We start from the raw sequence: 27,449 nt of genomic DNA, 5'->3' as shown, positions 1-27,449 counted from the left end.
TCCTATTCCGGGGAGGAGGAGGAGGAAAGACCCACCTCCAGTGAGGATGAGGTGCAAGGACCAGAGGATGCTGGTGGGAGCCTTAACACCGCTTCTGGGCAAGCTGGTCAGGAGGGAAACACGCCCTTGCCATCGCCCATCCTGCGCAGTAGTTTGAGGCGCAGAGAAGGGGGGAAACGGTTGGGGGTAACGAAACTCTTATGTTGGGGGAGGTCCAAAAAAAGACCTCTCCCGGATTCTGCTAGCGACTGAGCCAGACATGAACTTTGGGGCTCTTCACTGTAAATAGTTTGCACCAAAATAAAGCCTGTAAAACACAGGTTGGAGTCCTGCCTGGTTACTCTCGAGCAACCACAACAGCCACCTGACAGTTGACTTACCAACACACTGCATTTTATCAGAGGGTGACAGCAGCATATCGATAATAAGGTTGTATCCAATCTGTTCTGCCATGTATTTCTGCTGCTTCAAGGTTTGCCCTGCCAGGGCCCAAAGTGTGGCAGCACCTTGTTCTTTAACTTTCAGGTGAAAAGCCTGCAGATTGGGCAAAATAATAATAATAATAATAATAATAATAATAATAATAATAATAAAAAAAAAATGTTCCTGGTTATATTTCGAAGCGTTAACGTCTGAGAGGATGTAATCCCAAGCAGGCTTCATCGTCAATAAGCTCCACTGAACTCAGAAGGACCAAGCTACAAAGTTATCCGGTGAGGTCAGATACCAGCCTCCTCAGCTGCTCTACAAATCCCAGAGAAAAGATGGGAAAATACTTGCCTTCAGGAGCTTCAAAAGGAATTTGGTCACAGACTTGGATAGAAATCTCATCTGGATGTTAGTGTTCCTTTCAGCGAGTGCCTCGATCGCCATTGCTCCTTTCACTTGGACGCTGATTTTCCTTCCTCTGAGAAGTTCAACTAGAGGGGTAATGACTTGCGCATCAGCAATGGCGTTCTGCATTCTAAAATTCCCTCGAGCAAGTTCTGCAATCGCTGCCGAAGCCACGGCCAGCAGCACATCTTTATGCAGAAAAAGATAACGAAGCAGTAAGAGCCAGCCACATGTAAGACCACAGCAAATAACAGCCCTGTTACTGTTTTCGCTGTTATTATTTTACTTTTCATTTGCAGATCAGAGATTTGATGTAGTAATAAACGTCTAGTATTCTTTTACCTAAGACAATGTTTGTTAAGCAATACTGCAGGGATGGGAGAGTTCTCATCGGTCCCAACCAGATAGGCCAATGGTAAGGGATGATGGGAGTTGTAGTCTGACAGCATATGGAAGCTCACAGGTTCCTTATCCCTGCAACATAGGCTCTCAACCGAGCCAGTAAATCCATAATCCATGTCCATGTGTAACCCAAACTTGCTACTTGGGCCTCACCCCTCCTTGATTTGCCCCCTCCCCTAAGAAGCAGCATCTCTAGAAGTTCTATCTCTGTGCTCAGGGGCAGACCTTGGTAATATGCCGCCCTATGCAAGGCCATTCACCGGCTTAAGCTGGGCTTTAGAAAAGAGGCACGAGGTTATGGCATGGTCCTAGGGCCCTCCTCCCACCTTCCTAAAGTCCAGTAAGTACTTGTCCAGCTTTGGGAAGGAGGCAGGAAGAAGAAGAGGAGGAGGAGGAGGTGTTTGGACTTGATACCCCACCTTTCACTCCCCTTAAGGAATCTCAAAGCGGCTAACCATCTCCTTTCCCTTCCTCCCCCACAACAAACACTCTGTGAGGTGAGTGAGGCTGAGAGTCTTCAGAGAAATGTGACTAGCTCAAGGTCACCCAGCAGCTGCATGTGGAGGAGCGGGGAAGCGAACCCGGTTCACCAGATTACGAGTCCACCGCTCTTAACCACTACACCACGCTGGCTCACAGGAGGATTCTAGGACTCTGCCAGAGCCCTCACACCTCCTTCCCAAAGCCAGGCAAGCATTTAGCAGGCTTTGAGAAGGCACCCTTCTCAACTGAACGCCTGGTGTGACTGCACCAATTGGACTGCCCTAAATCTGCCCCTGCTGCACCCCCAGTAGCCACTCCTTGCAGCTTAGATGGTCTGTTGCCCTCCTCCAAAAAGGGGGTCCAGGAGAACGTGCACTGTGCCCACTCCCCTGTGTATGGATAGCAGTCCTTGTGATTCTGCATTTTGTTCCTTTGCTCTACCTGAATCTGACTGCAAGAAGTTGACAAGTGGCTCAATGCCCCTGGCATCTTTCACTTTCAACTGGTTCTCATGGTTGTTAATGCACATTACTCGAATGCAATTTATTACGTTCACAAGCAGGTCTTCTATGTTGTACTGCAACAGATTGACAAGCGCAGGAATTCCACCCTGCAGGAAAAAGAAAGAAAGAAAAATAGTGTTGAAGAAAGCAGCGAGATCCATTCAGTCACATATATCAAACTGTCGATAGTGCAGACACGACTCTTGTTCTCTGTTCATCAGAAGCCAACTTTGAGAATGTTCCATCTTTATCTAGCCACAATTAGTAAATACATCTTCACACCCTCTTAAGGCTAACCAGTACTTCTCTTAACCTGGGATCTGAATCTCTTGGCTTGACGTGGGTTCCTAATCCTGGGTTTAGGAACAGAGGAGACTGGTGTTTATAGGGGCTGGTAGGGCAGAAGGAAAATCTCTATGTGGGACAAGAAGCTACAGTTAGAACTGGATATGGAACAACTGATTGGTTCAAAACTGGGAAAGGAGTACGACAAGGCTGTATATTGTCTCCCTGCTTATTTAACTTATATGCAGAATTCATCATGCGAAAGGCTGGGCTGGATGAATCCCTAGCCGGAATTAAGATTGCCGGAAGAAATATCAACAACCTCAGATATGCAGATGACACAACCTTGAAGGCAGAAAGTGAGGAGGAATTAAAGAACCTTTTATTGAGGGTGAAAGAGGAGAGCGCAAAATATGGTCTGAAGCTCAACATCAAAAAAATGAAGATCATGGCCACTGGTCCCATCACCTCCTGGCAAATAGAAGGAGAAGAAATGGAGGCAGTGAGAGATTTTACTTTCTTGGGCTCCATGATCACTGCAGATGGTGACAGCAGCCATGAAATTAAAAGACGCCTGCTTCTTGGGAGAAAAGCAATGACAAACCTAGACAGCATCTTAAAAAGTAGAGACATCACCTTGCCAACAAAGGTCCGTATAGTAAAAGCTATGGTTTTCCCAGTAGTGATGTAGGGAAGTGAGAGCTGGACCATAAAGAAGGCTGATTGCCGAAGTATTGATGCTTTTGAATTATGGTGCTGGAGGAGACTCTTGAGAGTCCCATGGACTGCAAGAAGATCAAACCTATCCATTCTGGAGGAAATCAGCCCCGAGTGCTCACTGGAAGGACAGATCCTGAAGCTGAGGCTCCAATACTTTGGCCACCTCATGAGAAGAGAAGACTCCCTGGAAAAGACCCTGATGTTGGGAAAGATGGAGGGCACAAGGAGAAGGGGACGACAGAGGATGAGGTGGTTGGATAGTGTTCTCGAAGCTACCAGCATGAGTTTGACCAAACTGCGGGAGGCAGTGGAAGACAGAAGTGCCTGGCGTGCTCTGGTCCATGGGGTCACGAAGAGCCGGACACAACTAAACCACTAAACAACAGGGCAGAAGGCAGGGAATACAGCAAAAGGTGGAGCCAGAGCCAGAGCCAGAGCCAGAAACAGGCAGAGCCAACTAATTCTGGTTTTGACCCCATTCCCCCTACTGAATTCTACAAAGGAAACACTGAGACTAAGGAGGAAGAAGCTGACAACCCAGTGCTTAGAGTGCCACCCACAGTAAGTTAGGGGCCAGGGAGCATGGTGGTGGCTCATGGCAGAATCTCGGAACAGCTTCCACCACTGAGGAGAACTCTAGTTACTTGTCAGGAATGAGCCAGCTGCAAGCAAAGGTTTGCAGCCAACTGCAGAAAGCAGCCAGGAACAGAGGGGCTTAGATGTTAGTCAGGCAGGGGAGAGCCGGCAGCTGCAGACCAGCTCTTCCTGACTTTGATGAGCAGGCTGATAAGGCAGTAGCTGAGAGCAGGCTGGAACACAGCCAAAGCTCGCAGGAAGTACAAATAGGCGCGAAAAGACTCAGAGTCAGCCTCACAGAACAGGAAGAGGTTGGAGCTGATCCACTGAAGTCTGAAGAGTCGGCGAATGGGAGGGCTGCTAGATAGGAAGCAACACAAGAGACTTAAGGGTCGTAAGTTCAATATCTTCTGTCAACGCCGGAAGAAATATTCAGAAGGGTCATCTTGAGTAATGATGCCAGAGGCTTTCTCAGACCTTTCCGAAGGTATCTGTTTGTTTTTGCAACAAATCCTCCTTTTTAATTACCTACGATTACTGTCTTATCAAGTTGGGAACCTGGACTCCTGACATTACTATTAGGAACCTTAAGCACAATTAAGATTAGTTTCAATGTACCTAGATGATCCTCAGGGTCCCTTACGGGTCTACAGTTCTATGATTCAAAGGAAGAAAGGGGAGTCTCTAAGGATACTTTTACAAATTGAACATACCTGAAGTAAAAGCAAACACTTTATTATTATTATTATTATTATTATTATTATTATTATTATTATTATAGTACATTTTAAAAAGGAGGGAATGAAAGACAATGCTAAGGTGGTGTTTTTTTTTTAGGGTTAGGCTTACCTGTTCAGCAATTATAACCTGATTGTTATCCAACTGGGCAATATCATATAAAAGGACAGCACAACGGGAAAGCAATTCAGGTTCATGAGTTGACAGTAGCTTAATTAACACTGTGATGCCTCCTGCTTCTACAAAAGCTTTGGCGATGGACTCGTGGATTGAGATGTTACTCAGAACTCCCACAGTGATGCACTCCAGGTAGATGATGCCACTTTTTAACAAGTTGATTAACGAGGGTATGGTACCTGCGGTGCAGAGCGCAAACGAAGGGTCAGTTACAGTTTTCTTTCACAAACACAACATCCTATGAATCACTTGAAAGTTCCTGACTTGTTTAGAAGAGAATAGAAGAATCTGTATGTGTTGGCAGGGGAGGGATGTATGAAAGATCACAAAAGCCCTACTTGTGCATGTAACCCTACACGTGAGCAAGACAGGGTAGGATTGAGAGCATTATGCTCCTTACACCCCTAACCTCACCATCCTTCTCGCTCTCAAACCCATGGAGGTTTCCTGCTCAATGGAAAATACAAAAGAGGGCTTTAAATCATGTGGGGACCCCTCACATTCTTTCACATGTGGTGGACTTGTAAAAGGGTTAAAGAGTATTGGGAAATAATCCACAATGAATTGAAAAAAAAATGTTTAAAATAACTTTTCCAAAAACAAACAAACAAACACGCAGAGTCCTTTTTGTTGGGGATAATTCAGATAGAAATTCCCATGTGTCAGAAAAGTTTGTTTATGTATGCCACTACTGCGGCCCATGTTTCGTTAGCCCAAAAATGGAAAACGAGTGAGGTCCCAACTTAAGAAGAATGGCAACTTAAACTGATAGAATATGCGTAGCTTGCGGACCTAACTCATAGAATAAGAGAACAAGAAGAACATACATTTAAAGAAGATTGGAAAATGTTTATTGAATATATGGAGGAAAATTGTGCACACTTGAAAACGTTGGCAGCATTAAGATAAATTCAACAGTGTAAACGAGTTTTGATAGATGTAACAATGGAATACTGAATGGTTTAGTTTATGCAGGGATTTATAATATACAAAACGAACCATGGAAAGAGAAGAAGGGAAGTCATTGACATTTTAAGGTTATTTAAATGAATATTCTAAATGGTAAAACAGAAAATTTAAATCTATCTATCTATCTATCTATCTATCTATCTATCTATCTATCTATCATCTACCAGCTCCATATGGTACGCAGGCTGAGACCCTACCTGCCTGCGGACTGTCTTGCCAGAGTGGTGCATGCTCTAGTTATCTCCCGCTTAAACTACTGCAATGCGCTCTATGTGGGGCTACCTTTGAAGGTGACCCAGAAACTGCAATTAATCCAGGATGCGGCAGCTAGACTGGTGACTGGGAGTGGCCGCTGGGACAACATAACACCAGTCCTGAGAGATCTGCATTGGCTCCCAGTACGTTTCCAAGCAGAATTCAAAGTGTTGGTGCTGACCTTTAAAGCCCTAAACGGCCTCGGTCCTGAAGGAGCGTCTCCACCCCCATCATTCAGCCCGGACACTGAGATCTAGCACCGAAGGCCTTCTGGCGGTTCCCTCATTGCAAGAAGTGAGGTTACAGGGAACCAGACAGAGGGCCTTCTTGGTAGTGGCGCCCGCCCTGTGGAACGCCATTCCTTCAGATGTGAAGGAAATAAGCAGCTATCTTCTTTTTAAAAGACATCTGAAGGCAGCCCTGTTTAGGGAAGTTTTTAATATTTAATGCTGTATTTTTTTAACACTTGATTGGAAGTCGCCAGAGTGGCTGGGGAAACTCAGCCAGATGGGCGGGGTATAAATAATAAATTATTATTATTATTATTATTATTATTATTATTATTATTATTATTATTATTATTATTATTATTATTTACAGTATCTATCTATCTATCTATCTATCTATCTATCTATCTATCTATCTATCTATCTATCTATCTCTCTCTCTCTCTCTCTCTCTCTCTCTCTCTCTCTCTCTATCTATCTATCTATCTATCTGTCTCTCTCTCACACATGGGGGTCATTCACAAGTACAAGAGGCCTGGTTCCCACCATCTCCCTCCCAAGCTTGGAGGGTGACGTGGAGTTCACTGCACTCATAGGATTGGGTATGTGGTTGGCATTGCACTTTTTGGAGGGTGGGGTCGCTTGGGATGGGGTTGCCTTGTTCCTCATTTATCTCTGGATCAATGGCTGAAGGATCACAGAAGCTATAGCATGGCCTTATGCTGAGAGAGTGCAGAGATTAGTGCAGAATTCATGGGTTTGAGAAGGAAGCTTAGAAAGCAAGGTGTATTGGGATTTCCTGCCTGTGCCAACAAGCATAGCTGGTTTTACTAACACGCATAAACCAACTACTTCAGGTATCCTGATTTTTGTAAATGAGCTCACAATATTATTTAAGATGGTGAGTTTATTTATTTGCATAAGGCATGACTTGTCTTCCTACAGGGTGCTTGAGGCAATTTATAGCAAAACTAAAAAAATACTGAAACTTAAATATTAAAATATCATTTTAAAGATGCCATTTTATTTATATATTTTAAAGGTTTTATTTATACTTTTCAAGTTTATACATTTCATTAATTTTACAATCAATTTAACATTTTAAAAATTGACTTCCTTCCCCTACTTTCTGCGGTTCCTTAAAAAAGTTTTTTTAAAAATATCTTCTGCATATCTAAATTCATTTAACTTGCTCATTTAATTATCTACTGTAAATATATGCTCTTGTGAAACTGCAGGTTATTACAATAATCCTGCTAATGTTTTTATCTGTTTGCAATTTATCTGTAAATATTCAATAAACCATTTCCAGTCTTTTATAAAAAAGTTTGTTATCTTGATTTCTTATTCTTCCGGTAAGTTTCGCCATTCCTGCATATTCCATAAGTTTTTGTATCCATTCTTCCTTTACTGGGACTTTTGCTTCTTTCCACTTTTGGGCAAGTAACATTCTTGCTGCTGTAGTAGCATATGTAAATAAATTTCTATACAACTTAGGTAGTTCTGTCCCTATAATTCCCAAAAGAAAAGCTTCTGTTTTGTTTTTTGAATAGAAGTTGTTTTGAACATCTTTTTCATTTCATTGTCCTGCCATTTTAAATCCATCAAGCCAATCTCCTCCCAGCAGCAAGGTTTTAGGGGAGGCTGTGCCAGAGGAGGAGAAAACTATAGAGTAGAACTAAACTATGGTTTACTGTTACATCTGAATGTGGCTGGTATCTACAAAAAAGTGAGGATACTGCAGCCCCCATACAGTTATGAACTGGGGCATTATAATCTACTGTTAATTCTGCTGAATCCTGCCCCCAGTGGTTTCTTTCAGCGAGGACATTCAGTCTTTCACAATTTCATTTAAAAATGTATTTGAAGAAGATGCTTCCAACATGTTAAGAGCTGCCTCCAACAGTTCACTTTATTTAAAGCCGATCTACTCCCAGGAGCAAAGAAGCAGAGAACTTTCCTGGAGTACACCCTTGTGGGATTTGCAGCGGATGGTGCTGCATAAATAACAGTTTAAAAATAAGTCAACACAGCTTAGGTATATCACCGAAAGAAATGCGGCAAGTTTGTCATAGCTTCTTTTTTTTTTTTTAAGATATTTATTAAATTTTCACAAATAAAAACAAACTTCACCATACAGAATAAAGAAAGAAGAAAAAGAAAAAAAAAGAAAAACACCACTCAAAATCAAAAAGAAAAACTCAGTAAGAAAAAAAACCCATCAATAGCAGTAGGAAAAAATTACCTAAGCCGACATTAATAAGAAAAAACCAATTTCTCATATGTTGTTCTCATAGCCCTCTTTCCGGACTCCCTCACATCTCCCTTTTCTGCGTTCCTTTTTACAAAATCTTATTCAGCAATACCTCATCTTCTTTCACATCCTATTTCAAACTATACGTTTCCGGTATTATGTCTCCAATTATATCCCATTATTTCCTTTTGTTTAAGTTTGACATAATATTGTTCTGGCTTCACCTTTGTTCTATTAACCATTTTTACATATACCTTTCAACTATATCACTAATACCATATTATCTTCATATCCCGCATCATTCTAACATTCATACAATTTACAATGCTTTTGCAAATATTCTTTAAATTTCTTCCAGTCCTCTTCCACCAGCTCATCTCCCAGGTCTCTTTTTCATAGTTATCTTTAAATAGATTCAAATTTTTAGCCGTCATATTCACCCCTAAATATTTCACCTTTTTAACCACATTTAACTCTGTCTCATTCTGAAACCTTTCTTTTTCCACATTTGTCAAGTTTCCCCCCCAAAATCTTAGTTTTTTGTTTATTTAGTTTAAACCCCGCCACCCGACCAAATTCTTGAATCAGTTCTAAAACTCTTTTCGTACTAGATTCTGGCTCCTGCAATGTCAAAACCAGGTCATCTGCAAATGCCTTTAGTTTATATTGTTTGGCTCCGACCTGAATTCCTTCAATCAACCGGTCCCTTCTGATCATGTTCATGAGCACCTCCAGGACCGAAATAAATAACAATGGAGAGATAGGGCAACCCTGTCGTGTTCCTTTCTCAATTTTGAACTCTTCTGTCACCACATTATTAACTATCAATTTTGCCTTTTGTTCTGAATAGATTGCATCTATACCATTTTCAACCCCCCGTCCCACTCCCATCCCTTTAAGATTTTTCTTCATAAAATTCCAAGAAATATTGTCAAAGGCCTTCTCCGCATCAATAAAAATCAATACTGCTTTTGTATTAGTGTTCATTTGTAATAGTTCCAAAATATCAATAATGTTCCTTGTGTTGTTAGGCAAATGTCTGCCTGGAAGAAAGCCTGCCTGATCTTTATGAATCACTTCATTTAACACTTTTTTTAGCCTGTTAGCTAAAATATCTGCAAAAATTTTGTAATCCACATTTAAAAGGGAGATGGGACGGTAGTTCTTAAGTTGTGTCTTTTCAGTTTCAGATTTAGGTATAAGTGTGATGAAAGCTTCTTTCCACGACTCCGGTGCCTTTCCCCCCTCCATAATCTCATTGCAGACCTCCTTCAGTGGTTGTATCAGCTGGTCTTTCAGAGTCTTGTAGTACTTGGAGGTTAGCCCGTCCGGCCCTGGAGATTTGCCCAGTTGCATGTTCTGAATGGCCCCTTCAATCTCTTGTTCTGTTATCTTGTTATTCAATAATATCTTATTTTCTTGAGATAATTTTGGTAGTCCATTATTTCTTAAAAATTGGTCTATCTCAGTCTCTTTTTGTGGCCCTTGGGTATAGAGTTGTTTAAAATATCTCTGGAAGCACTTTTGGATCTCCACAGGGTTCTGGATGTTTCTCCCTTCAATCTCTAAGTTAGTGACTGTGTTCAACTTCTGTCTTTTTTTCAACTGCCATGCTAGCAGTTTTCCACATTTGTTTGCCGATTCAAAAGTCCTTTGTCTCATTTGTTTAATTTTCCACTCAACTTCCTGGTTTATCAATTTTGAGTATTGTGCTTGAAAAAGTTTAATTTCTCTCAGAATCTCCTGTGACTTTGGTTTCGATCTTAGTTTTTTCTCTCCTTCTTTTATTTTTTCCAAAATCTTATCTTTTTTCTCATTCCGGGCTCTTTTCTTTACCGCATTCTGTTGTATCAGAAACCCCCTCATGACCGCCTTACTTGCATCCCAGATTACTCTTTTTTCAACTGTAGTTTTCAAATTTATTTCGAAATAATCACACAAATTCTTTTGGGCCTTCTTAACTATCTCCTGGTCTCTTAGTAAGGTATCATTCATCTTCCATCTATAGGAACCAGTTGAAGTTAGTCTCATTTCCATCTTTACTGCATTATGGTCGGAGCAGGTTTTTGGGCAGATTTCCACCTTTCTGATCTTTGGTGCCAGACCTCTAGTTATCCCTATTTGGTCGATTCTTGTCCAAGTCATTTTGGCTTCAGAGAAGAATGTCCCCTCTCTTCCTAAGGGGTTCTTTGTTCTCCAGATGTCGATTAAGTCCATATTGTCAGTTAATTCAAAAAAAGTCTTTGGTAGTCTGCCTTCTTTTGTTATACTTTGACTTTGTGCTTTGTCCATGTTCGTAGATACCACCCCATTCATATCGCCCATCATAATGATGTTGTTATAGTCCATATAGTCCAACATTATATCATGCAGCTTCTTGTAGAATTCCGATTTCCCCTCATTTGGTGCATAGATGCCCAAAATAAAAAATTTTTGCCCTTGTGTTTGAATTTCAATTGCCAAAATTCTTCCTTGCTCATCTTTAAATAGAAATTTAGGTGACAGGCCCTCTTTTGCATAGATCACAACTCCTCTCTTCTTCACTCTGTCAGATGAAATAAATTCTTGGCCTAGTCTCTTATTAATTAGCACTTTCCTGTGAAGCCTAATCACATGTGTTTCCTGTAAACATACAATGTCCAATTGTTCCTTTTTTAATAAATGAAAGATCTTCCTTCTTTTCTCTGGGGAATTAAAACCGTGAATATTCCAGCTTAAAAGTTGCAGAGACATGTTGGGCTGTTTATTCTTTCAACTGCGGTGGTATCACTTCCAATTCGTCAATACCCTGAGGTGTAGGTATCAAACTTGATGGTTCAGGTCCTAAGGCTCCAAGTTCTCCAATCCCTTTCTAAAGGTCTTCTCCGTAGTTGCTCAAAAATTTTTCCTTGTCGTCCACTGTCTTGATTTTAACTTTCTTTCCCCTAAAAGTAAAGGACAGTCCCTGGGGAAACTCCCACCTGAATGCAATTCCGTTGCTTCTCAGTAGTTTCGCCAAATCTCCTTAGCTAGATCTGAGATCCAGTAAGTATTTTGGTATATCCTTGTAAATTTCCACCTTCAAATCCTGAATTTCAAGTGTCTTTAGAAAATGTGCACTCAGTATCTTGTCTCTCTCTTCCTTTGTTCTGAGAGAGATCAGGCAGTCTCTAAACTTGCCTTTCCTCCCTCCTTTCCCAAGTCTGAATGCACTTACAATTTTAAAGTCTTTATCTTCTTCCAAAGACCAAAATTCAGTAAGTTCTTTTGTCAAATATCCAATTAAATCTCCTTTTTCGAATTCTGGAACTGATCTCAGTCTCAAGTTGTTTTCCTTACTCTTTAATTCTAGCATAGACAGGTATGCCTGGTGTTCGCCAATCTGTTTGCGCATAGGTTTTACTTCCTCTTGCACTGCCTCTGCTTTCTGTTTTGCCTCCTCGGCAATCTTACAATTTTCTGTAGTGGCCTCCAGTAGTTTCCCAATTGATTGTGCATTTAATGCCACTTGTTGAGTCAAATTGTTAACACTGGCCGTGTTTTGGTCAATTTTAGATGATTGCTCAGTCACTTGTTTACTCAGGCCTTCCAATTTTTCAAAGATTTTTTCCAATACTGAGGGAGAGTCTCCTCCTGAAGCCATTCCCTCCGGCCTGGTTAGCTCTAATTCTTCCTCTTGTGTCGCAGAGACAATAGGAACAGATGATCTGCGCAACTGTGAGATTAGGGTAGTTTGTTGTGATTTAGCTTTGGCTGATCTTGTTCTCCCAGTTCCACTCATCACACTTCTGTCTATGCGTCAAGGTCAGTCAGATTGCAATTCCCATGGGAATCCACAAGTCCACAGATAAACAAAGAAAAAAAACACAGTCCCCAGTAAGTGTAATTTCCCAAGCTCCTCTAGAGGGAGTTTGATTGTATCTTTAAGGGAAAAGCAAAGTTGTTACTTGTGCCAAGTTTTTCAAATTTCTCCAAGTCCCTTAAATGCTAGTAACGTTCATAAGACAGCCCAAAGTCCCAAAGATCCTCTAGATTTTTTATCTTTTGCAGAGTTGGCTTAAAGTACTTACAATGTCTCTCAGTAGTGCCAGTTTCAAAGTATCAGTTCAGTAGCATTCCAATGTAACAATCCAATGATACAAAGTCCAACAGTCTGACAGCTCTAGTAGTCAGGCAGCCCGACTGCCTGGGTTTCTTAAAAAATATTTGTAAATCCCAAAAGGAAGAGGTAAAACAGAGGAGTATTCAGAAATATAAGTGTAAAATCCACAGATGGTAATACGAAGTCCATTCAATTGATGCACGGGTTGTTTCCTTTTAATACTCTCGACTTCAAAGGTATTAGAAACTATTAAAGTCTTTGCTTAGAATCTTTAAACAGTGCCGGGAGACGGACTTCCTGGTTGCGTCTCCCGCAGCAGCCAAATCTTAAGTTAACTTTAGTCCCAAATTAACAAAGTTCCCCCTACTCACGGGATCCAATTTTTTAAAGCCGATTGTTCCCAGGAAGAGGGTCAGCGCTCACCGACAGCAGCTTTGCGGCTTCACTCCGCAAAAAGAGCGATCGACGCTCAGCACTGCGCCAGCCCTTCCATGCTCCGGAGCCCCTTACGGGGTTCCTTCGGCATTTCTGGGGGCGCTGATGGTGCCAGCCGAGTCCCACAGCCACAGGCTATTGCTGCCTGTGGTTTTTCAGAGTGGGTCTCCGCTTCTCCGTAGTGGACGACCCGTTTTTGCGGAGCTTCCCCTTTACAGAGTAAAGAGGACCGCCATTGCCGTTCGTGCCGCCCCGGAAGTCTTCAAGTCCTTTGATTTTTAGTGGGAACTAGGTAAATTATAAACAGATGAAAACATTGGCAGGATTATTGTAATAACCTGCAGTTTTGTAAGAGTATATATTTAAAGAAGATGAGTAAATGAGCAAATTAAGTTAATTTGGATATGCAGAAGATATTAAAAACAAAATTTAAGGAACGGCAGAATGTGGGGGAAGGAAGTCAAGTTTTGAAATGTCAAAATGATTGTAAAATCAGTGAAATGTATAAACTTGAAAAGAACAGATGATAGATAGATAGATAGATAGATAGATAGATAGACAGACAGACAGATAGATAGATAGTTGATTTTTAGTGGGAACCACATTCGTCTGGATCCAACTCTGTGTGTACCGTTTGCTTTAAAAAGGCAAGGATGGAAGGAAGAGGTACTATGTCTTCCTATGCATTCACATCAGGCTTGGATTAATCTCTTTTATTGTCCCCCCCCCCTTGTTATTATAATCGTAGAACAGTAGAGTTGGAAGGGATCCCGAGGGTCATCTAGTCCAACCCCCTGCAATGCAGGAATCTCAACTGAAGCATCCATGATGACAGATAGCCATCCAACCTCTGCTTAAAAACCTCCACCCCCTTCCAAGGGAGTCCATTTCACTGTCAAACAGCTCCTATCACCAGAAAGTTATTCCTGATGCTTAGTCAGAGTGTCCTTCAATGCTTGAAGGCATTGGTTTTAGGTCTTAGCCTCCAGAACAGGAGAAGACAAGTCTGCTCCCTCTTCCATGTGACAGCCCTTTAGATATTTGAAGGTGGCTGTCATTTTCTGCTCTTATCCAGGCCAAACATACCCAACTCCCTCAACCGTTCCTCATAAGGCTTGAAATCACCTTATATGGGCATTTAGTAGCTGCTGCACAGATACTTATATCAAAACCTACAACAGGAATGGGGAACCTCTGGCACCCCAAGTTGTTGCTGGACTCCATCAGCCCTAGCCAGACAGGCCACTGGTGAGAGGTATTATTGGAACTGTCATTCAACAGTATCTGGGGCCCCTCCTGACCTATAGCATAAAGACAGCAACATATCTTGTTCTGCTTATCTCACCTGCATCCAAAATGCACTTCCAGTAATTATCTTTGGCGAGACAAAGGACTTCCAAACACCGTATAGCCATTTCTTTCCTTTTCTGCTCTTTGCAGTCCAGCATACCTGTTGAGAATCCCCAAAGCAACCTGAAGACACTTGCTGGTTACCCCCAAAGGATGTATCCAAGCTGAACCTTTTTGCAATAACTCCAGTTTGCAGAATTGTTTTTCGTTGTAGTTTATCCAGCCAATAAATGGCCAGGAATGGATTTGTTATGTACTGAGATGAATAGGATCCAAAATGCAGCAGTCTGATTGCTCCTAGAACAATAGATTCAGAATGCAGCAGCCTGATTGGTCTTAGAACAATAGGATCCAGAATGCAGCAGTCTGATTGGTCCACAGGAGCCACCCAATCCAGCTCCACGTGGAAGTGAATCCGCAACCTGATTGGCCCACAGGAGAATCCCTGAATTAGCCAATCACGTGGGGCCCATTGTGTAAATAATGTATATAAAGCAGACGTTCTGGGGGAACTTCCATTCCTCCTCACCACTATGAGCTGAATAAAGAGCATGAAATCCACTCTCGACTCCGAGTTAATTTCAGAGGGGCAATTCGAGAATGAGGTATCAACAGTGATTTTTTTAAATATTTTTTTTGCATTTTGCCCTGAATGATGGTCAGGGGTGCTGCGGGCAACACTGGTCGCTGTTCCTCTTTCGTTCCCTCCCTCCTCTGATGCCCTTTTGCGTTTCTGCCTCCCAAAGGCTTGCATGGCTGTTTATTGCAGCAGCCCTGGCTACAAGCTCCTCAGGCAAATGGTGCCTCTGGGAGGCACCTCTCTTTGGGGCAGGGGTGGGGCAGTTCAGAGACCAGGGGCTGCAGCTGCAGCTGCCTGGAGGACTCCCAAGGAGAGGGGAGAGGAGAGGAGGCTGAGGGAACACTCCACAAGGGAGGGTGTTCGAAAAAGGGTGAGAGGCTGGCAGCTCTGCAGGCAAGGGGTGACGTAACTGGGCTACTGAGCCCCAAAGGGTTGCTGCAGAAAAAAATGTAGTCGGTTAAGGGAGCCGTGGACTCAAAAAGATTGAAAACCTCTAGATTATACCATTTCAGACTACAGTTGGCAGATTTTATTTCTTTTTAATATCCCCCTTCATTAAAATAGTTCCTTTTCTACTCAGAGCAAGCTTTAAAAACTTGGAGGCATTCAAAAGAGGTATCCCTCCTCACCATTATCCTGAAGCAGTACAGTTCATTCAAACAACATTTTAGTCTACCCAGGTCTTTAGTACTTGATGGCCAACATATTCAACAGCTAAAACTGTGTGCGTTTATTGTTATTTTGTTTTAGTTTTGGTAGTGTTGCGGTTTAGTCATGCTGGCCACATAACCCGGAAAGCTGTCTGTGGACAAACGCCGGCTCCCTCGGCCTGAAAGCGAGATGAGCGCCGCAACCCCATAGTCTCCTTAGACTGTATTTAACCATCCAGGGGTCCTTTACCTTTACCGTTCACCTTTTTAGTGGGTTAATATGAAGCATTTAGTCTGCCAATATTTCCTTGTCAGCCTGCTGAGTCCTATGCTGCCACCACGTGGTAGTTCAAAGTCCCTTCTGACAAATCCGTTACGGTGTGGGGGCTGCTATAGGACAAGTCTTTACAGAGTTCCCTCCAGCTTCTGCCTCTATTCCTATCCTGCCCTACAGCATCAGGTGTGTTATCACTGGGCTGTGGGAGCTGTTGCATCCTCCATGACCTGTTGCATCCTCATGAACTGAAACATCCCAGTGAGTCAGGGCCACCTAGAACCACTTTGCAGGGAAACGAACTGATGTGCTTACCAACAAGAGTTTTCCAAACCGGAAGATCAGGGTTGTGCAGCTCAACTAGATGCTTCAGAACCTCCGTGTGAAAGTTCAGCACCGCCAAATGAATGATATTATTTCCTTCGCTGTCCTTTTTCAGCCAGTTGGCTTCGAGAGAAAACAAATGCTGGATCGTATCTAATGCCCCAGATGTAGCCGCAAGCAAAAGTGGGGTGGAGCATTTTCTGTAGGAGAGAGGAGAAACATCACTGCGATGCAGATAAATACTCAGCGAAATAGGATGATGAAATGGATTTTATTTCATATACAGGACAAGCCTTGGTCATAGTTCACGGTTAGTCCAGAGAGAGCTAAACCCTTGGCCTGGAGTCATACAAGATGCTAAGCCAAACTATGATTGTGATCCCTTTCCCAAAGAAGAAGAAGAAGAGTTTGGATTTGATATCCTGCTTTATCACTACCCTAAGGAGTCTCAAAGCAGCTAACAATCTCCTTTTCCCTTCCTCCCCCACAACAAACACCTCTGTGAGGTGAGTGAGGCTGAGAGACTTCAGAGAAGTGTGACTAGCCCAAGGTCACCCAGCAGCTGCATGTGGAGGAGCGGGGAAGCGAACCCGGTTCACCAGATTACGAGTCCACTGCTCTTAACCACTACACCACACTGTCTATCTGCACATCCATGTGTTCGTGGTAAGCTATGTGCAAGCCAGGGCATTGCTTCTGCAAGTTAGCTGCCAAGTGACAGTAGAATCCTGCACACATCTATTCAGAAGCAAGCCCTACTGAGTACAATGAGATTCACTCCCAGAAAAGTAGATGAAGAATTGTGGCCAAAAATGAACAAATAAAAGTATGCACATCTCCCTATGTTCTCTAATAAGAAAAGCCCTATCATGTTCATTAGGGCTTGGTGAGATATCGATATATCATCAAAAACTGGTCTGAAGTCCATATTGTGATATCGGGTTCATCGTTTTTGACCTGGCAATATATTGCAAATCATGAAGGGGCTGGGCAATATAATCACTCAAAACTGGTTTCAAGTCCGTATCATGATACTGGTTTCATAATTTTTGACCTGGCAGCATATTGCGGATCTTGATGTGTGCGTGTGCGATGGAAAAATCACAATGTGGGGAAAACCGTGAAGCCAGCCAATGCCTCTAGATAGCTCCATCCTTATTTCAGACATTGTGATATATGTTAGGATATTTCCGTTCCACCTTAAGAGAGAGCAGGCTTGTGAGTCACAGAGTCTGCGTATTTCCTGTTGAGGATGTTTATGTTTGCTGTTTCCTTTCGATTTCAGTCGGTCGGAGTCACTGACTCAGAACGGTCATGTTTTCCCTTTGTTCTGTTCAACGCTAAATAAAGTCTGAAAAAATATGCTCTTCTGTGGTGCAAGCTTTCTGGCTGTGTTTTCTGCTGATAAAGAACAGTGTGCACAAGCCTGGAATGTGGCAATCTATTTCTGAGGCTTCGTGTCGCTAACTGCTGGATCTGCCTGGCTACGGGAGATCGATGGACGTCCGACAGCCGGCTTGGGGCCATGATGGACAATATCTCCCTGGCAGTTTCCCAACAACAAGGTTTCGGGCCCAGATTCACAGCACCTACAGGAGAGTAAAGCTGCAACAGACTGCGTTTGAGAGGTACGTGGGAAAAGCGAAAGGAAGGGAGGCTTTTCTGTTTTACCTCGGACGGAGCCTTTGAACTCCGGCAAGGCTTAATTGGCCTGGGAGCCGAGCCAAAAGGCATCGTGATTAATGAGCTGCCAAGATAAGGAGTCTCTGAATTTAAAAAAGACTCACGGCTAAAGCAAAAAGCTGGAAATGGAGTTTTTCCAAGCTTCTGAGGCAAATGCTGAATGCCTTAAGTTACATGGGCAGAATTATGAAACCTGGGCAAAATGGTGTGAGAGTTTGCTGCGTCAGTTTAGGGTGTGGCATACCGTGAGTGAGGCCCCCCCAGTTCCTCTGACAGAGAGATGGAAAGCCGATGATTCGAAGGCGATTGACGTAATAGTCTTATCCGTATCTCTTGAGGAAATTAAGACGCTGGCTGGCAACACCACTGCACGTGGAATGTGGTATGCTTTGATGAAAGCTCACAACTCAGTCGTCCCAGCCCAGAGTGTGAATGCATCGGAGGTCCTGGCTGTTTCCCAGAATGCGAGTGAATGCAGGGATGCTGAGGGCACCGGTTGCAAGCTGCAGGGGGAGCAGACTGTGATGTCATCCCAGGCAGCATTCCAGCCTCCAGGGGGAGCCAAGGAGTCGGCAGCTGAGAGCTCTGTTTCTCGTGAGAACCAAGGTCATCGCCTTTGCAGAGGCCGGAAAGGCAAAGGTAAACAGGCGTCTGCAGATGGCCAGAAGCAGAGGGAGGGTGAAGAGCCCACGCCAGTGGAAAACAAGGCTTTGTTAGCTGGCACTGCTTCACCAAAGGCTAAAGGCACGTCTGCTGACCAGAAGCAGGGGGGCAAGCTGCAAAAGCCCACGCCAGTGGAAGACAAGGCTATGTCTGCTGGCACAGCTTCACCAAAGGCTAAAGGCACGTCTGCTGGCCAGGAGCAGCAGGGGGGCAAGCTGCAAAAGCCCAAGCCAGTGGAAAACAAGGGTTTGCTTGCTGTAAAGACTGCTCCAACAGCCAAAGGCAGGTTTATTATCGATTCAGGTGCCAGCCGCCATATTTCGAAGGATCGCCACCTGTTTATCTCCTTCAAGCCTCAGGAAGGTGAGATCCACCTGGCTGATGGAAGGACGTTGCAAATTGCAGGAGAAGGGACTGTGAAACTTGCAAGTTTGCATACAACCATCAGTAATGTACTGTATGTTCCTGGAGCTGCAAGCAATTTATTGAGCGTCCCGCAGCTTACTGGACGTGGTTTTCAGATTTCCTTCAAGAGGAGCGTCTGTGTCATCAGTAAAGGCAAAGAGGACTATTTGCATGCAAAGTTTATGGATGGTTTGTTCCATATAACTTATGAGGACACTGCTGTTGTATCTAATGCTGATTCTTGTTGTGTTGCACAAACTAACAAAGTTCTTCATGCAGGTTGCATTCATGAAGCGCATCGAAGGTTTGGTCACCTCTCTTGAAAGGCACTGGCCAAGATGCCAGAGGTGGTTGAAGGTTTGAACATCAAACCCTGTAAATTTCATATGAAATGTGTATCTTGTGCAGAGAACAAGGTGAAGGTTGCTCCAAAAGGCAAAGTGTCTAGCAGGCAGGCTTCCAAGCCCTACCAGCTAGTGCACGCAGACCTAGTTGGGCCACTTACGCCCTCTTTGGGAGGAGCAAGGTTCTTCATGGTTCTAATTGATTCTTTTTCTAGGTACATTCATGTGTTTATGCTCGAGCAGAAATCGCAAGCGTTTCCTAGGTTCAAAGCATTCTGTGCTTGGTTGGAGAATGCTCACGGTAAACGTATTTCCTGTCTTTTTACCGATCGAGGTGGGGAATTCACTTCTCAGCAGTTTGAAGCTTTCCTGACTGAGAAGGGAATCCAGCATGACATGTCAACCCCCAGATCGCCATGGATGAATGGGCTTGCGGAGAGAGCAAATCAGACATTGCTGCAAGGAATGAAAACCTTGTTGCATGATGCCAATCTCCCTGATAAGTTTTGGGGGGAGGCTTTGGGGAATCTGGTTTACTCCGTTAATCGCAGATTGTCATCACCCATTGGTTGTACCCCCTATGAGAAGATGTTTGGCAAGAAACCCAACACCAAACACATGAGAATTTTTGGTTCTGACATGTGGGTACGCACCCCACAAACCAACAAGCTTGGGAAGCGTGGGGCACATGGTTTGTTCATGGGGTACGAAAAAGGTGCATACAGGGTATGGATGACTGACTCTAAATCCATAAAGTTCACAAGGAGTGTTGAGTACAATCCTAAGTGGGGGGAAAATGTGGGAATTTTCCAGAGTTACCCAGAGGAGGATGAAGGTGATGTCAAGCAAGCAGCTAAAGCTGAGGAAGCTGCTGAGGATGATGATGATGATGAGGAGGATGATGATGATGATGATGATGATCAGAGTTCGGATTCCAGTTCATTGGGCGGCGCTGCTGCTGATGTCAGTGAGAGTGATGACACAGCAGACTACAAGAGTGCAAAGGCCTCAGTCAGACCATCTGATGCGTCTGACAATGAACTGGAAGAACCACTGTTCACCATTGGTCACTTTTCTCCTAAGAAAGAGGAGATGAGTCCAGAAGACTTGCGTCTAGTACGTAGGTCTGAAAGGGCGACCAAAGGCAGACCTCCTAAGAGATATGCTGATGAGTTTGCTAAGACAGCAACTGCTGTTCTTAGTAGCTCAGAGAAGGTGTGGGAACCTTCAAGCTTCAAAGAGATTCAGGAGTTAACCTCTAAAGATGCTGAGCCTTGGCTTAATGCCATGAAGGCTGAAGTTGATTCCTTGAACAGGAACCAAACTTGGGAGCTGGTACCGGTAGTCCCAGGTATGAGACTGGTTGGCAGCAAATGGGTCTTCAAGGCTAAGACAGACCAGAATGGCAAGGTAGTCAGACACAAAGCCAGATTGGTTGCCAGAGGTTTTTCACAGGTACCAGGACAGGATTACCACGAGACCTACTCACCCACAGTCAAATATGAGAGCATTCGGCTGATGCTCAAGATTGCTGCGGAGGAGAAACTGCATGTTTCCCACCACGACATTAATACAGCTTTTTTCTACGGGATTTTGAACGAAGAGCTGTTTATGCTTCCACCTGACGGGATGCAGATACAGAAGGGAATGGTCTGTAAACTGCGGAAATCCTTATATGGTCTCAAGCAGAGTGCTAGGTGTTGGAACACAAAACTCACTGAAACATTGCTTTCTCTAGGTTTTCACCAGGGCAAAGCTGATCCATGTGTGTTTGTCAAGGAGGAGGGGCAAAACAAACTGTATTGTTTATGTTTTGTTGATGATCTTCTGATGTTTTGGAAGAATCAGGCTTTTTACCAAAGCACCCTAGCTCAGCTGAAGGAGCACTTTGACATGAAGGATCTTGGTGAGGTATCCAACTATCTTTCTCTGCAGGTGGAGAAGGACCAAGCAGGTAATTTTCTGGTACACCAAACACAGAAAATTGCTGATGTATTAACCAGGTTGAATTTGGTTGATGCAAACCCAGCAGACACACCGATGGTGACAGGTTACCAGGTAGATAGTACTGCTGAAGCGTTTTCTGATACAACGCTGTACAGATGCATTCTAGGCAAGCTGAATTTCATTGCCAGATGTTCAAGACCTGACATAGCTGTAAGCTGTAATCTGCTTAGCAGACATGCCAACAATCCTACGGTTCAGGATTGGAAAGCTCTGAAGCGCATAGCCCGCTATTTGAAAGGGACTATGCACTACAGGCTGAGGTTCACCAGTCAGAAGACTGGAGGTCTTGAAATCTTTGCAGATGCAAGTTTTGGGAGTGACACCACAGATGGTACAAGCACTTCTGGAGTATGCTACATGTACAACCACTGCCTGTTTGACTGGTTGTGCAAGAAGCAAACAACAGTGAGCCTAAGTTCCTGTGAAGCAGAACTCAATGCTCTGTCATTTTCACTCATGGATTGTGAATGGTTGATGCAACTGTTTAAGGACATCGGGGTTTCTGTGAAATGTCCTATACAAGTGTACCAAGACAATAGATCATGTTTGGCTTTGCTGAACTCCGAGAGTTGCAAGCAAAGAACCAAGTACTTGCAGATTAAGCTACATCGTGCAAGAGAGTGTATTCAGAAAGGACTGATTCGGGTGTCCTACATGGCAGGAAATGAAATTCCTGCTGATCTGTTGTCTAAGGTTGTTAACAAAGAACAACTTAAGGTTTACACACAGAGGTTGCAATTGGGTGAACCACAGCTACTACAGGTTACACGGAAAGGGGGAGGATGTTAGGATATTTCCGTTCCACCTTAAGAGAGAGCAGGCTTGTGAGTCACAGAGTCTGCGTATTTCCTGTTGAGGATGTTTATGTTTGCTGTTTCCTTTCGATTTCAGTCAGTCGGAGTCACTGACTCAGAACGGTCATGTTTTCCCTTTGTTCTGTTCAACGCTAAATAAAGTCTGAAAAAATATGCTCTTCTGTGGTGCAAGCTTTCTGGCTGTGTTTTCTGCTGATAAAGAACAGTGTGCACAAGCCTGGAATGTGGCAATCTATTTCTGAGGCTTCGTGTCGCTAACTGCTGGATCTGCCTGGCTACGGGAGATCGATGGACGTCCGACAGCCGGCTTGGGGCCATGATGGACAATATCTCCCTGGCAGTTTCCCAACAATATATTGGTATATTGTGATGTTTAACTGGGGATATATCACAGTGTTGAAAACCAGATACTGGCCAGCCCTAATGTTCATTGGGATCTACTCACTGGAATATAGGATTTATTGTTATTTTATCCTTCCAGACAAATTGCATGTAACAGAAATGCAGTTGAGCTGAACCGGGCTGTGGTGGGATAGTTTCTTTGCCTGCCTATCTTGCTCTCTTTACCTTCCCACTTTGCAACGTTGATTGCTCTAAAAAGGACTCTTATCAAGGATTCCAGGCTTGAACCCAGAACATGAAGGTGAACGTTGGCCTAGACTGCATTCTTAGGCTATCTGAAGGTCCTCCACGCTCCCAGTAGACTCTTCCAGGAGGATTTGATTGATATGGGACCTTTAGATTGATTAGAAGTCGACATAGCAAACATTTCAAAACATGTTCACACCCTAGAATAGCCTGTTCCCTTGCAGGCAAATGTAAGACCAGATAGTTATGTAGCCAGCTGATGGGCACATTATGAACCCTTGTCTCAAATTGATTGACCCAAGATTGGGCAATTTGGTGTTACATTATGCATAATCACTAAGCTTCAAACTCTGAAACTTGACAATATTTAGAGTTCCTTACTTGAATTCCAAAAGGAAACAAGGCGGCGTAAATTCCCATGCTGTTTTCTGCTTACTTACTCATTTCGTGTTTCAGACTCTAACGAAGCTGGGTGTTTTCGGTAGAGAATTGTGAAGCAGGTAACATTGTCATAGAAGGCAGCGTAATGTATAGGCAGCCACCCATGTTCATCAGGTATTTCGTAATCTGCTTTTAAGGCCAGGAGGAAATGGAGGGCTTCGACGGAGGAGCACTGAGCTGATAGGTGCAAAGCAGTGGGACCAAAACCTGACAGAGGGAACAAGACGCAATAGAATGAACTACACCGGGGTCAGCAACCTTTTTCAGCCGTGGGACGGTCCACCGTCTCTCAGACCATGTGGTGGGCTGGACTATATTTTGGGGGGGAAATGAACAAATTCCTATGCCCCACAAATAAGCCAGAGATGCATTTTAAATAAAAGCACACATTCTACTCATGTAAAAACACCAGGCAGGCCCCACAGATAACCCAGAGATGCATTTTAAATCAAAGGACACATTCTACTCATGTAAAAACACGCTGATTCCTGGACCGTCTGCGGGCCGGATTTAGAAGGCAATCGGGCCGCATCCAGCCCCCGGGCCTTAGGTTGCCTACCCCTGAACTACACAGACATGGTATGTTAAGTTGTGGGTGAACATATCAGACGACACAGCGATTCTTCAAACAGTTCTTGCTTATTCACAGGCCAGGACAGAACTGAACTGAAGGGTTCAGTCAGCCTGCTTATATAGAGCTCCAGTACAATGTAACTAACAATTTTCTAAAACTTTCCAATCACTGAACGTCACTTTCGATCCCTTATTTGCATAACTATCTACAGTATCCCCCTGCTGGCCTAGGGTGAGAACTTCAGTACATAACATGGTACACTTCAGCTGGCAAAATCTAAGGCAGAGCCCCCAGTGTTTGAATAATTATTTGCTAGTCGTAGCTTGGTTGCTGAATGCCTTGGAACTCATACGTTGCAGCTCCTGAACAATCGAAAACGGGAAGTGAGTGTTCTGGTTTTCAAACGATTTTCAGAAGCCGAATGTCCAGCGCAGCTTCCTCCAGCCAACCAGAAGCTGCACTTTGGTTTCCGTATGTTTTGGAAGTCGAACGGACTTCCAGAACTGATTCTGTTTGACTTCCAAGGTATATGTATGTATGTGTTGAATTTATAGCCCTTTTCTCCAAAAACCTCAAGGTGATGTCTTTGCTTCTCCCCCCCTCGTTTAAAAACCACGACAACCCTGTAAGGTAGGTTAGTCTGAGAGGCAGGGGCTGGCCCAAGGTCACCCAGTAAGCTTGAAACCTAGTGTCAGGGCCACCCAAGGTCCCAGCTCACAAGAGACCAACGCCCAGTCCAGCTTATATACAAAAGCTTTTATTGAAGAACAACATTGTCAGTTCACAGCCGAGGCGCGTGGCCCCACGTCTGTTAGGCTTAGACCGCTGAAGTCCCCTCTGAATCAGTCCCGCCTCTACACCAGTTTAAGAGGCTTGTGCTGGACCACCTCTTCCTGTCCTTCCTTTTCCGCAGGGTCTTTCTGCCCCCCTGGGTGCCCTCCCTCCGGGATTCCCCAGAAGCTGAATCCGCTGACGCCTGCTCCCCCCTCCTTCGTGCTTTGGGACCAGGCTCCTCCTCCGGGCTCTCCTCACTTCCGCGCGCCTCCACATTTGAACTTGGCGCGCGTACGCTGCTTCTGACCTTCCTCTTGACAGTTACACTGCTCTCGGTACTACTCTCCGCCCCTTCCGGCAGGACGTCTTGCCCCAATCTCCTTCCCCTCTCTGCTTCCTGCTCTGCTCCGTCTGACACACTGGGAACTCCACCCCCTTCACTCCGTTCCGGCGGAGAAGCCGGTCCCGATCTCCAACTTCCACTGGGGGTTCCCCTGCTGCTGCCCTGCTCCTGGCTACTCCCCCCTGTGGCTCCCCTTGGCCTGACCAGGGGCGCCCCCTTTTGGGAATCCTCCGATTCACTGGAAAGACTCATGGAAACCCTCGAGTCATTGTCATCCTCTTCCTCGTCGCCCTGGGATCCTTCCCCCTCGCTCTCAGTCTCCTCCCTCATCTGCTCCTCTCTCCCTGAACCCCTGACACCTAGTCTCTCTAAGGTCCTAGTTTCACACTCTCACCTCCCCACCACGCTGAATTTTCACAGAATCAATATTGTTTCTCTTTCCAGCACTAGAAAAATAGCATGTGAATTTATCAGATTTTAAAAAAAGCATCGAACATGCCATGCATTGTAGCATTAAAAATGGAAAACATAGCAAAATCTCTGCCCACCCCTGAATATGAACAGCATATAGCCCAGCCTTAGTGGAGAGAGAAAGAGCAACCAATGGCAACAAACTAAATAATTTTCATCAGCGTAGACTATAAAAAGGTAATGCTGTGGTTTTTTGCAACTCACCACTTTTCTCTCCTGCAATGTCCTTATCTTGGAAGCTCATTGTTCCTGAAAGAAAGCATATTTATTTAATCACTCCAAGCATGACATCCCTACATGCCAGTGTGATATATAGACATAGGTTTTTATTTTAAGATTAATTATATCATAGGTTCCAAAGCTATTGGCTATGCAGAATTTCCAGTGACGAAATACTATCGACTTCAGTGCAATCAATCTTTTTAATTATTATTATTTTATGTGTGTGTGTGTGTGTGTGTGTGTGTGTGTTTACAATGTAATCTCTGCATTAAATTTACTCCCAGAACAAAATTACAAAACTGCAACATGCTTAATGGATTCCGAAGAGATTTTCTTCCGATTGGGCTTACCTGTGCACCCCTTAATGGCAAGAGCAAAGCTCCCACTAACTCAAATATTTCATTGAATGAACCGTTCTAGTTACACTATAGAGCATTATCTCTTAAGGTACAGAAGCTGCAAGCCTTTGCCCTTAAACTTATAGCCCCTAGTTTTCCTAAAGCTAGCACAACTTTATTTTGTATACTTATATATATTACAAAAGTCAGAGGACAACAAATTATTTATCACTTACCCTTTGTATCAGATTTCTGGGGACGTTTCCCTAGGAAAAAAATGTATTTATTATGATTTGGCTATTGCGTCTTTCTTTCTTTCTTTCTTTCTTTCTTTCTTTCTTTCTTTCTTTCTTTCTACACTATCCTGCTTCTCACTCTAATGATGAAGGCCTCCTCCAAACAGTTATTTCAGAGATGAAGAATCTGTGGTTCTCCTCTCCAGGTGTTGATGGATTTCAGTCTGCAGGGCCAATGGTCAGATGATGGGAGCTGTTGTCCAGCACAGCAGCATATCGTGGGTTGCCAATGCCCAGGGTGGGTGGGCACGTATGCCAGGCGGGGGACAGAGACCGCTGCTCCAGCCCAGCGCCAAAGCAACCCTCCACTGGAGCCAAGTGGGACCACATTGCTCTGCCTGCTCGCCCACACAGGTATCTGAACTGGAGTCAGTAACAGGTCAGATGAGGGCTAACAGTGATGTCTGGAGCAATTAAGCATCTCACACACTTCAGAAAAGAAAATTGGAATCAAGAGGGATCTCCACAAAGGTGAACGAAGGCTTCCTCAAACTCAGCCCTCCAGATGTTTTTGGCCTACAACTCCCATGATCCCCAGCTAGCAGGACCAGTGGCCAGGGATGATGGGAATTGTAGTCTCAAAACATCTGGAGGGCCAAGTTTGAGGAAGCCTGATTTAGATATCTCTGGTTCTTGCACAGAGTCTTTTCTACAACCAAGAAAGGGGACAGGGGGGATGCTTTCCTTGTGGGAAGGACCCCTGGGAGTTGTGACTCTAATAACTTCTCAGCATATACTATTTCTTACCTTGGCTAACTGGGATGCTGCGCCTCTGGTTGATTGTCAGATATGATTTAATCAGCTGGCATATGATGGACACACGGTTGTAGATAGCAGCATAGTGGATAAGACCGTAGCCATGATCGTCTGAAAGAGCAAGGCTGGAGAGGGATGTCTTGCGGCAGAAGGTGAGGAAGATAGCAGCCAACCCTCTTTCAGCAGCAGCCCTCATGCCAAATGGCAGGCTCTAAATGTCACACGCCCAAAAGGCACATAGAAAAACAACAAGAATAGGAATACAGTGATTTTTCACTCCAGCTACTTTGATTTGGGCTGTGTGTACCATGCCCTGAAAGAAAGAGAACAGTTAAAACTCTGTACCAAGATAAATTGACTCCTGAGGCCAGCTGACTGCGGAAAGACACAGGGTCTCTCTTATTCTGTTTCGCATTATATAATTTTGTACTTGTTCTGTATCACACGTTCCATCCTGGCTCGTTAGATTGAATGGGCAAGGATGTATACAGGCCACTGAAGTCTTGGCCCCAACCACTGGATGCCAGTTTCAGTACTCAAATTATAGGGGGAAATGTAGAGAGGCCCTTAACAGAATCCGCAAGATACCCCCCCTCAACAAATTTTAGCCAA

The 27,449-nt window shown here is 44.0% G+C and overlaps 1 protein-coding gene across 1 annotated transcript in view; it reads right to left on the bottom strand.

The window, feature by feature from the left end:
• The window catches only part of ANKAR (ankyrin and armadillo repeat containing), a 57,252-nt gene that overhangs the window by 18,081 nt on the left and 11,722 nt on the right, over positions 1-27,449 (bottom strand). The window contains exons 6-13 of the mRNA XM_028707832.2: positions 26,829-27,048; positions 23,063-23,270; positions 16,109-16,317; positions 14,285-14,389; positions 4,653-4,897; positions 2,161-2,329; positions 781-1,022; positions 381-534 (exon numbers count right to left, since the gene is read on the bottom strand). Coding sequence (XP_028563665.2) covers positions 381-534; positions 781-1,022; positions 2,161-2,329; positions 4,653-4,897; positions 14,285-14,389; positions 16,109-16,317; positions 23,063-23,270; positions 26,829-27,048 — 1,552 coding nt within the window. The remainder of the gene's footprint in view (positions 1-380; positions 535-780; positions 1,023-2,160; positions 2,330-4,652; positions 4,898-14,284; positions 14,390-16,108; positions 16,318-23,062; positions 23,271-26,828; positions 27,049-27,449) is intronic.

Source organism: Podarcis muralis, chromosome 1 (assembly GCF_964188315.1).
Source record: "Podarcis muralis chromosome 1, rPodMur119.hap1.1, whole genome shotgun sequence".
Classification (NCBI taxonomy): domain Eukaryota; kingdom Metazoa; phylum Chordata; class Lepidosauria; order Squamata; family Lacertidae; genus Podarcis; species Podarcis muralis.
This window is presented reverse-complemented; position numbering and strand designations above follow the sequence as displayed.